The 12619-nt window shown below is 35.1% G+C and overlaps 1 protein-coding gene across 3 annotated transcripts in view; it reads right to left on the reverse strand.

Moving 5' to 3' along the window:
• DNTT (DNA nucleotidylexotransferase) overlaps positions 1–12619 on the reverse strand; it is a 140661-nt gene that overhangs the window by 42042 nt on the left and 86000 nt on the right. For all 3 annotated transcript variants that reach the window (XM_077183041.1, XM_077183042.1, XM_054637628.2), the window contains one exon: positions 12003–12135. In XM_077183041.1, coding sequence (XP_077039156.1) covers positions 12003–12135 — 133 coding nt within the window. The remainder of the gene's footprint in view (positions 1–12002; positions 12136–12619) is intronic.

Raw genomic sequence — 12619 nt, forward strand, 5'->3', positions numbered from 1 at the left:
ATTTATAAGATAAGAATGGTGAGGGTCAAATCTATATTGGCTAAGTGTGGGTGTAGTACCATCTATTCTAGTGATACAAATGCATACTATAACAACATCAAGACGTTTCATAAATTAAATAAGGATATTATAGCAAATACATAACATCCCCATTGGATATCGTATCCAATGACGATGCTATCACTAAGGTAGACAAATTAGGTGCAACTGGACACATTAACCACTGTAAAAGGACCAAATAAATGGGTGTTTTTCTTGTATTTATCCACTAGACCTGTCTCTAGCTGTAAGATATGCCAAGATAAAAGGAAAATATTCTGCCATCCTTGATCAGTAGCACAAGATAAAGCATGTAAGGTTATTACTTTATGAACAAGCATGAGTTTGTAAGTACGTATTTGAGAAGAAGCAATCCACAAGGCTTTAGTGGGGTTGAGTTTTGGCTTTCCAAGATAGGCCCTAGTGGTATGATAGAACAGTTATCATAGCAGATGATGATAACCAAATCTGTCATATTAGATTTTGCTACTATTTAATGCTGATTTTCCATTCTTCAAAAAGATTGCCTAAAACATTTCCATCTACCTCTCCCACTGTACAGCAACAATCCATAATATATTCCACCACTTCCAAACTAAAAGGACTATTTCTGACTATATCTTTTAATTTATGCCTTTCATACATGATTTATTGTAAACCTTTTTAGTCTTTTCCCGTTATCTGACACGTAGAAAATAGCCTGACTCGTAACAAAAAAAAAAAAAAATAACCAGCAGCTACCTCCTTGTTATTATGTCACCACACCACTAGCAAGATCACATCACACTTAATTAAAACGTTGCGGCTACTCTTGCTCACAGGGGTCTGCAAAATGTATCCCCTAGTTGCAAGGTCACTGATGTTTGCAGCTTTTCTCATGATTATCTGACAGGAAACATCATTCTTAACTTGTGCTGTCAACCATGCTTACAGCAACTAACCCTTCTACAATAAACTTGGACTGCTGCTAAAGAGTCTATCAGCAATAAGTAAACTCTGCTATAAACGTCCTGTTTTCAAGCCAGGTTCCTGGGTATAGAACCATGGAAAAAATTACAAAGTGCAATATGTAGCATAATTAAAACTGATTTTTGATCTCTTGGCTCTAAACATCAAGTATTTGCTTCTGCAATCTCTGAACCGTGTGGCACCTGAACCTGAAGAACTCTTTTGCACACGGTGAACCATAGAACACTATTTATTGTTTGTCACAGTAACTGCTCACTAAGACAATGCAAAATTCTCAGAACTTCATCTCTGACACAGATGCCCTGAGACACTTATGTGTAAAGCATATTAATAGTAAGAAATACACTCAAAAACATTGAGGCATCAGAAACTTCTCAGAGAAAACAACACACATCCAAGAAACACTGCACACAAGACAAAATGTATTAAATAATTTCTATTTCTGTCCTGAATCACTTAGGCACAGGCACTGCAGTTCATAGGTAAGAGATGCTGAAGTACCATTTGCAACAAAACACGAAATAGACACTTGTTTCCTGGTGCACCTAGATATGTCTAACAGAAAGCTGGCTAAGCATCATTAGCACTATTCTGTCTGTCTTAATTAACATTAATTAAGCCTCTTAATCATAGCCAAGCCCTATCCTTGGCCTATTAATGCTACCTTAGAGCTGACTCTACTGCTGGGAACTTAGTCTAAGACTGCTGCCAGAGTTTTGTTCCAACTACCCTTTATGCAGAGTTCTGATGATTTTCCTTTAGAAAGAATGTCACTTTCTTCTGCAAGTCTCTTACTGTTACAAAGACAATTGTTCTGTCTCTCTTCATTCCATTCCCACCTTGAGTGGCCTCGACTTTGTAAGGCATCCTCTTCATAGCAGGTGAACCCCAATGAAACTATTTTATAGATAACCTGTAAGGAAAAGAACTAACTATCAAACTAGGCATCTCCATCTCATCAAAGCCATGTATAGCTTTGATTTGACCTCCTGTGCTTTATGTTTCTCTTTTATCTTACTACTTTATCTGAAATCTCCTGTCTTTTTTTAATTTTGCTTCCTCATCTTTCCCTTAGTATATTCCACTATCTTAAAAGTCCTCCTTGTACCCAATGCCCTATAACTTTTAGAAGATTTTTTACTTACCAGTTTTATGTAGTATCATGAATATATTTTATTTTAGAGCTATTTATTTATGAGACAACTTGTAAGATACTTAGGTGCTCATCCATATATGGAAAATACTTTTCAAGTAGCATATTTTAAATATTATACTTGAACACGCTTCTTGGCCTAAGTATTAAAATTGATCCATTTAAATTCACTGGCTGAGCATTTCAGAAAACTCTGCATGGTATTAACTGAATTCATGTCAAATGTCTATAAGAGACTCTCCAATTATCGTGACTCTTGAGAGAAGTACTTCAAAATATGATGCCTCTCCATAATATCCATGTAAAAGGCAAAAAACACAAACATTTTTTTAAAAAACCCTCACTAACAACTTGAAACATTTGGTTTTGCTACAAATTCTGAGTGATAATTTTAGCTGATTGTGTATTCTCTGTCTAATCACTCAATCTATAATTCACAGAGAGGATTTAGTAAAGCTGGCCAAGAAAATGAGAAAAAGCAAAAGGATTTAGGTGGACAGTTGAAAATAAATGAGACAGAAATGTTTTAATACAAGTTGTCAATTCAATTTGTTGTCTAAATACTCAATCAAAATATTTCAGTGATCTTGCAAAGGCATTGTGACGCTTCACAGGTTTCTGTACCTCTACCTCTTCCAGATGCATATCCCTTGTCTTTAGATGAAATGACATCACATCAATATGAAATTTCTATAACTGAGGCTAATAATGAGAGAGAAATTCTAACTAGAAAATTCATTTTGCTAAAGAAAAAAAAAACATTTTAATTATAGCCCCTATCAGGAAAATAATTACATTTCTGTACAATTCTTCATTGAGAATTGAAAATTTTCACAGAAAACAAACAATAGCCATAGATATTTTGGTAGATATGTTAGAAGTAACCCTAAACATAAATGTATGATTCACTTCATTGACTAATTTCATTTCTGGGCAGACAGCTGCTCCATAATCCTGTTGGTATGTTTTGGCCTGCAATACCTATTCCCCAACAGCAATATACAAATTCTCCTATCCTCTAGAACTAAAAAGAAAATCCAAACCAAACAAACAACAAACCAAACATCACTGAAATGCCACTAAAATTCCAAAAAGAATGAATCAAATCTTCACAGAATTTAGACTGTCTATGCCTTATGAAGCATACAATAAAATTAAAAACTTAGTGGAAATTACTTATTCATATTCTCCCTTTATCATATTCCCTATGTAATATACCTAATATCAGTAGCACAAGAAAGAACAAGTCTGGCAAACTGCTTGAGCCCTATCTTATACACCTCAAATTCATTGCAACTCATATAACATGACTCGACTACAGAAAGTCCTATAGTTACCATCTCTGATCTTGCACAATTTTTTATCATAAAGAGCTGCTTGTCCTTCTTTCTACAGAGTTTGCAAATGAAGCTCTTTCAGTCTATGAATACATATCTGGACATGTTAATGTTAGGTACCAATTATTTGTACAGCTTCCCTTTTAATCATAAGAGCTTTTATTCGCCCATGCCTTATCACACTAATCCATTCCCAAACTACCAGAACATTCAAAGAGCAACAGTTCAACCCTAATGCAGCTTATTAAATTATACTGATAAATCAATTTTAGAGCATGCTCTGTATCATGCAATCTGCCTCCCTGCCTCAGCCCCAGATTATGTGATATAATAATACCTGGGGCAGTCAAAATTGATGTGAATTTTTTTTTAATGATGTGGTCCTATTCAGACTGTCTCAGCAACAGTGTCTGGGTCCTGTGAAAAAGACCTTTTCTGAATTTTATTTAATACACTCACTGAAAATTAAGTATTTGTACATTGGAGGAATGGACAAATTCAATGTTCAAGGAAGGGCAAAGCATTTCCCCTTTCAAAACACCAGAGCAGTGGTTTTAAGGTAAGTCATACCAGAACTTAGCAATTACATGTTTAATTTCCATAATGCAAATAGTAACCACCACTGCACATGCTAATTGTTCTAAAATGATGAATTAATACTTTTCAGTTGACCTAGCATAATAAAAACCACAATTTTTATTGCTAACCTTTTAAAGCAGGAATGGTCAGTAGGATATGCATTATTAAGTATATTAATTGATAAAGCAGGACTATAAATAATTGTATCATACTCCTTTTATAACTTTTCAAAATATTCATTTTGGCAAAACTTGTCCAGAAAATTGTGTAAATAATGCAAAATGAGTTTTACATTTTTGGAATTCCAATGGTATATTATCTTTAGGAGTGGCACTGCAGAAGGCACTGCAGTTTGGAGCTGGTGGTGCTGTAATTGGTACTGACAGCTGTCACTGCTCCTTTCCACTTAGGTGGGTCTAATGAGCCAGCTGTCATGGGAGATTGGTGTTTGTTTCAGTGCTGGGACTTCACATCAGGAGCAAGCAACTTAGCTGTAAGTTATCATCTGACACTCACACAAGCCACCCAAAATGGCAAAACTGAACTCAGGGCTGAAACCTACTCTAGCTAAGGACAGCACTGTTCTCTTGCATTTTGATAAGCAAAGCCACTGGGAAGGGAACACAGGCAATGTAAATCACTCAGGCCAGCTTTCTGCACATCAGATGCCTGAGATGGCTTTTCTTGGGTCCCACGCTGAGCAGTAAACCCAGAAGTCCCTTTGCCCATGCCTGCCCTCATACACAGGGCAGGTTTTATCACTGTGAGTCATCTCTGTTACATAGTGAAGGTCTCGAGACACTCATCCAAAAATGAGAACAAACATCAAACAGAATTATGGAGACATCAAAGATGCTTTTGAACAAACTATGGTAGATTTCTAACAATTTCTCTCACTTTTTGTGTGTGTAAAAGGCATACTATGTTGGAAACACTAAACCCATGAAAAGATTAAATTAAAACATTTTACATTAGTACAGACTAAACCAATTTAAAAAACATTGGACATCTACTGTTTGGGTATACGATTATTTGTAAGATGTCAGAATAATTTTCTGAGGGGAATGTGCATTGTTAACTGATTATTCTTCACACCATTTCATAAAATGCTTTTAATGTATGACTCCTTGTCAAAAAAATTTCATCACTTCTCAGTCATGCATCTTTCTTAAAGTTTTAAATAGATCTTTTTGAGTTACTCTTCCTTAATTTCCATTCACTGACAAAACAAAGATGTGAATTTTTTGTCTCATCTCTGCACATTATCACTAGCATTGCACAAAAAAAAGGTTCTTCTTTTGACATTGCATCTCTATAAATGGATTAAATGAGCTGTGAATATCAGCATTTAACCAATAAAAAGAGATCTTTATTTATTTAGAATGTATCAGATCTGCTTCATCTAAAAGTCTAATTGAAAAGGCTATTCAGGTCAGCTGTGATATTAGAAGACAACTGAATCACATTTAATGCTGCTTAAAGGATGTGAATGGGCTGAAAGAAAAATTAAACCGTGGCCATTAAAATTTAATTTGACTTAGTGAAGCCATTAACATTTTGGTTTTATGCAGTGGCAAGCATTCTACAAACATTTCCATATAGTTTAGAAACCTAGAAGTGCCAAATGGATGACCCTTACATAGCAAAAATGATTGAAAGTGACCTTACAGGGCAAATCAGGGAAAAAAAAGCAAAAAGGAGAAAAAATGCTTAAATAACATTATTAGCTGTCATTCTGTTCTTCTTTCAGATATAAACTGTCTTCTAGTAATTGCTCACTTTGCTTTTCATTTAACATTCAATTCATTTGGATATCAATGAACATGACATGAAGATGCAGAAAGAAATAACCTATTTTTGAGATAATTCCCTGTCTTCTTCTAGTAGTGTACCTGGAGTATGCTGCTTTGTCACCACAAGTTTGCCTTTGCAGTTTGAAAATTCCACTCCAATATTCCCTACACACTGTAATAACAAATATTGTTAATAGCACAAAGCATCCATCAATGCAGTAACTTTAAAAACTTTGTCTAGATTAAAATGGTAACACATCTGATCATGTATGATAACTAAAATTTCAGACTGACTGCCTCACAATGATATAGAAACCCTTAGTTTCAGTTTTTAATCTCATTTTTTCCAATTAAGCTTAAAAAGAAAACACCAATACAAGAGACTTTGTATCATTTTGGGACTGTTAAAGAGTCTGAGATTTCATATCTTGCTTTATAATGTGATTTGTATTGCTCTGGCTTACTTACTAGCAGTCACCATCAGACTTGATAGGAAACAGAAAACATTAAGCACTGTAAAGGCTCTTACAAATGCATTCCAGAAGGTAAAGGGTGATCATAGAAACTGTAAGACTAAGGCAGGAAATTTTCTGGCTCTACATAGAGAGTGTAAAACTTCTGGATTTACAGAAATCAGCCACCTCCATTTCCAGCTCTATGCTTGATCCACCACTTGAACTAGTTTTAGAGATAAGAGAGGCACATAGCAAAACAGCATCCTTCTAATGAGCTAAAAAGTCTGTAAAAGTAGGAAAGGGTCAAGTAGTGTAGGGCATGTAAAAAGCTTTGAATCAACAAGTTTTTGAAAGACTTTCAAAGTATATGCTTGCTGAACGCTCAATTTTTATTAAGTTTCATGGATTCTTAAAAAGTTCTTTTTGTCTATGACTCCCAAATACCTTATTCATCAGTTTCTACTTCATGATTCATTGTGGCTAATAATAGATGAAATGACTGGGAAAATAATCAAAGCTCTAATGACAAAAGGAAGTATCTGAAATACTTCAATAGATTATCTTTTAAATTGACTTGGCTAGCCATTAATTAGATTTTCTCCTTTCCCAACTTAATTTTTAATGGATTAATGAAAATTAAAAGCAGAAACTTGTGATGATCCCTGTTCTTTCACAGTTGCAGTGCTTCTAACTCCTGCCAGAGAATATTTTTACTTGCAGTGTATCAATACCTCGAGTTCAAACATTTCTAATCCTAGGGAGTTTGTGAAGGCAAAGCTGTTTCACTAAGTTTTAAAACCAAATCAGATTAGAGCATCTCCAGGTTAAAACTCTCATCCAAAGTTGGCTACAGTTTATCAGAGGAAAGGCTGTGCTCATGAATGATAGCCAAGCAGTCTCTCCAGTCCGTTGCTGGAATAATTGCTAGATTATTGCAGGATCTGCTTAAATTTGAGTGTGTGCAAACTACCATATCAGCTTGAATGTTCAGTGAGCAGCTTGCCTCACAACTCCTTTAGAGCAGATTTCTCCCTGGAAAAAAAATTAAATACCAGCATATAAAAAAATCTAATTCTTTCAACAGCAGTAGAAAAAAAGTGAGCAGAAATTACAATATTTGGACTTGAGTACCTCAATATGGTTTATATCTTCTCTTACCATAGTCTGTGTTTCAGAGTGAAAAAACCAAAGTATAAGTAGAATAAGCAATCTCTGCTTAGAAGTTTGCCTAAAATCTTACTGCAAGAATCTTTTGCAAAATTAATTCTATTAATTTACTAAGTAAGTCCTCGCACTATTTTAATCCTAGATCTGAGGAGAAAGAAAATAATTTGTGTAACAGCACTTCAATACATTTCCTCTGAGAAACTGAAAAAATTTGGTGTTATGTGAGGAATTCTAACCTCATTGCAGAACATTTACAGCCTCCAAAAGTTATTAGGAATATCCAATATCAGAAGGTCAAATGGAGGATCAGGATCAGAACTTGTGATCAGATGTTCAGTGATTTATCAAGAAATTCAGCCACAATCCACATGACAAGCTCGATTAAATAAAGCACAGAGTCTTGTGTATATTCCAAAGCCTGGAAAGTGTAATATTCTTCAGACACTCAATCTCACAGTCTCTCCTTTATGAGTATGTGCCAGCACAGTTAGATAAATGTGATTCCACATGCCATATAGAAGTCTTATTTCTGAAACGAAGGTGCCACAATAACCTTGGTTATTTATCACTGCATGAACCTGTAAAATAATCTCTCAAAGTGTTTCTTTGTCTCAGCTATTTCATCTTATCTCCAAGATTGAAAGAAGATATATCTTTAAATTATTTTCTTGGTACAGAACAGGAAAGAGCAGAATCCTGTCCCGTGTCATTACTTTATGCATTCCTTTGCCTTGTAGGAAATATCACTGCACACAGGAAAGAATTTTTTGCATTGTAATATCCAAAAGTATGGCAGTGGTGCCTGACAAACACAGTCACCATGTCCTTTGCTCTCTTCATTGCTTTTCTATTAATAATTCTTATCTACAAATGTTACAGACTATCAAATCCTCATTTCTAAAAGATAATAAAAAATTCAAGCAAGGAGATAGTGATCTACACTCAGGTTCATGTTAGGACAGAATTAACAATAGGAGAGACTGGGAATAAAACTTCCTTGAAGACTGATACAGCATGGAAAAAGTTAGCTAAAACCCAGGATCTTACAGAATATCATAATGCTCCAGTGCCTTGTCATTACTAATGACCCTACAACAATGCTAGCATTACTATTAAAGGCATTAACATACTGCTAATAGGAGTAAAATATTCTGTAACATGCAGTGATATCCACAAAATGAATTAATGCCGTTACTACAGAAATCTCCTTAATTCTCTTCATGGAATAAAATTACTCTTTTAATACCCACAGGAAAAAGAAGTTGTCAGGTCCACAATTTAACTCATTTGAAAGTGATAACACACATTAGCCTAAACTACACTCCTGTCTTGGATATAGCTGGGACAAGTGCATTATTGGTCAGGGATGTTGCTTATTAGAATAAGGGGTTTCTTCTCCCCATCCCAGGGCCCCTGTTTATGTAGGAAGGGATACTTCACCCTCAGGGCCTTGTGTAACCTATGAGGTGCTATTCTCCACCTCAGAATTTGTCTCATTAGCTTAAATCACAAAATAAGAAAGGCTGAGCACTGAATATAATACTATGCCAATTCAAACAGACTGCATGGCAAATTCAGACTTTCTAATAACGTTGTCTGTGGCATGATTTATATTGCACTATCAGCATCTTTGATTCTTCCTCTGCAGTCACCCTCCCTGACACCTTACCTGAATAGAAAACGAAATACCTTCCACACCATGTGGGTGTGATTTATTTTATAACTACAATTCCTCTATTTCTGTATTTCACGCATTACAATGTTGCAATTTCTGTTTCAAAATGACCCAGATAAGTGTTGGAAAAGGTTGACAGAAAAACAAAAAGAAAAACTCTCCCAACATCTCTATTGAAACTATACCTACTGAAACTCAAGGAATGTTTTACAGCAGTTCCTGTAGGAAAGCAACAAGGGATAAACTTATCTAGACTTCATTAATTTATTAATTTCTGCTCCTGAATTATTTCAAATTAGAAAGATATGAAGGGTTGCCATCATGATTCTTTTATTTTTTAGAAGACTAGGAAAATAAGCCATACAAAAGCCTAGAGGTGAAAGATGAATCAATCCAAAGAAAAGTCCATTAACAAGTTTGCTGGCATTTAAAATAAAACAGAACAAAAACCTATTAGTTACTTTAGCTTTGTACTATGCTTCTTAATTTTGATTTAAAGAATTTCTACATCATCTGATCTCTTGACATTTCAGGAATTTAAAGGAAAATATCTAGTAACACAACAAATATATCTACCCATGTGTGTACATAATAGATTTAGGGAAAACAATGTAACGTTCATCTCTACTTTCATCTTTCATTTCTATTGCATCTCCATAGCTGCCGATCTCTATGGAAGTTCTGCTTGTTTTGATTCATCCAGTTCTCCTGCATAGTAAGGTTTATGAGACTCATGACTTTGAACTCTCCAATCAAAAATCTGGAGGAAAATAATCAACTGTTAATTTCCTCCCAAGCTATGAAACAGGACTACAAAGCAAGGCAAATCTGGGGCCTGGGGAATCCATCTATCATTCAGGGCAATCGTGAGCTATTTTTCCTCTTATAACAGCAGTGTACAGGGTGTAGAATGAGGGAATTGTTTAAATGATACAGCTTGCCTATTTTATTAAAATATTTATATAATGATGAAAGGAACAAAAAATAATTTGGTAATTGAAAACTGTGAATTACTAAGCTTACACAAACTTCTTGCTGAAGAGCATTTCCACTACAGGTGACAGGCAAAAAAGAACAGATGTAGTCAACCCTATTGCAACTCAGCAATTAAAATACAGGTGCCTGAAAGAGGTATCTCAATCCATCAAGTCATCTGCAAATCCTACACTGCAGCATTTCTTTTCCATGGGCTGGTAAAATACCATTAGGACTGACATATTGAAACCTACAGTTCAATATATTCTTGTACAGTTAAAGGCATGTAATTAGTATACAGAATTACCCACTAGCAGGCATCAATAGATACTTAAATAATTTCTCTTCTGCCTTGATACACCCATTTAGAGATACAAAAGCTTATTCTTAATAAAAAGAGAATGACTATCATATCTCCCCACAACAATAAGCAACATTAAAGGCTTTGATTTGATTTGTGAGTCAAACTTTGCAAACTATGCTACCAACAAAGCTCACAAATACATTACATTAGAAGAAACTGGGACTTTTCAGTAAATAACCCGTAAAGCTCTGACCCACCTAGATGTGTTAATCAATTACATCCAAGTTACCAATAACACAAGGTCTCTGACTGATTTGCATCAGTGGGGAGAGTCTCCTAAAGAAAGATTCCCTTAAACAGAGACTCTCTTGAGAGACACCACATGTCTCTGAAACAAAGACTCACAGAATGATGACACGAGGTTTTGAACATAAAATTTCACCTTGTTCCTAAACCTCTGGTCAGGGTTCCTACTTAGCCTAATGCTTCTTATTGACCACACAGTTTTATTGAAATTATGTAGCTTGAGGCTACTAACAATCCTACAATAAATACGGGATATACAATGAATAATTATAAATATCATTAAAAGGGACAAAGATGATAAAAATATTCAACGCAATTGCAGTACTGTAGAAATTATAAATTATAAAAGGTCTTAATTTAGTACTGGATTGAGTCTGACCTATCTAGGTTTACAATATTAAAACACACAGGTGATACATTAATGATTAATATGCTTCTGTCTTTTGCTCTCATAACAGTTTTAGATGCACGAGAGTCGCAGAATTGCATATTTTGAGTTTTATGAGAAGAACTATCTTTCAAAGATACTTTTATATTTAAAATATAGTCAAAGTCTTACAAAGTATCAAATTCAGCAGCAAGAGGTAGAACTGGCTACATTCTTTTGGTTTAAGAGCATAACATGTAGAACAAGGAGGACATAATGGGAGACTGAGAGTAGAGCAAGGAAAGCAGAACTCCCGAAGACCATTCCTAGTCTCAGTACCATGTTGTGTGCCTGTAAGAAACCTCTCAAGTGAGTGCTGAAATAATGTATTTTTCTGAACAACAGCTTTGGGTTTAGTTTTGCAGAGCAAGACCAAAATTATTTGTAATAAAAATCAACCAGGAAAGGAATTCTGAGATCATCCCATCTATATAGATGTTAGTATATATTTAATTTAGTCAGTGCTTTATAGTCATTTTAGTAACTGCTTATTCCAAGTATACTTCTAACAGTACAAACCAAGACTGCCTTAAGCCTGTTGTATCTTTCCTTCAAGCATGGCCTTACAATAGTCTCAGCCTTGGGAATTCAGATGCAGTAAATCTAACCATCTACAGCAACAAAAAACAGGAACTTGGGACTGTCATAGAACTGCTCTCCTGTTAAAAAAAAAAACAACCAAACCAACAAACAAACCCACAAAAATGTTGAAAACAAACTCTGATACTTTCCCACAAAGCTTCTTTGATTTTTCCAAGACACAAACATCTCTTTGTATGCACCTGCATCAAACAGCCAAGTGACCTCATTTTTTTTCACTCACCTCCTGAAACCACCAGTTATGGTAACTAAAGCATCTGGGAGAAATGTACACACAGTATTCTTGACAATCAAGCTCACTGCATCTGCTTCTGCCTTAGACACACAGCTAACAAGGTCCTCATAGTAGAGAAACCCTGGAAATCAAAAGAGAAAAGTGCTGATCACTCCACAGAATACTAAAATTTACACACCATTATTCAAGGCCCAAATCACAGATGGTGTGGGTACAAGGGATCACAGGCCAGAGACAGCCTCTTTCTTACCTCATCTTTGTCCTTAGAGTTTATATATATTTTTGTCATTACAATTTGTCATGTAATTTGTCAACACAGCAACGACAACAATTCTCCACTTTCTTAGGACCTGAATATTTATAAATTACTCTAACTTCCCTATCAGCTCCCATCAATGGCATTTTTGTATGAACTGTTTCAATAGGCTGTCTTTCCAAAATAATGGTGTTCTACACAAATATAGAGCCCAGAAGTATGTGAAATATCCCAGCTATCTTATTTCTGATCACAGAGCTTGGGTTGAAAGTACCCAGTATGGCAGCTTGCTTCACATTTCAATACGACATGTAAAATAAAGAGGGACAAAAGAGCACAAATACAAGAA

This window comes from Agelaius phoeniceus, chromosome 9, assembly GCF_051311805.1.
Source record: "Agelaius phoeniceus isolate bAgePho1 chromosome 9, bAgePho1.hap1, whole genome shotgun sequence".
Taxonomy (NCBI): domain Eukaryota; kingdom Metazoa; phylum Chordata; class Aves; order Passeriformes; family Icteridae; genus Agelaius; species Agelaius phoeniceus.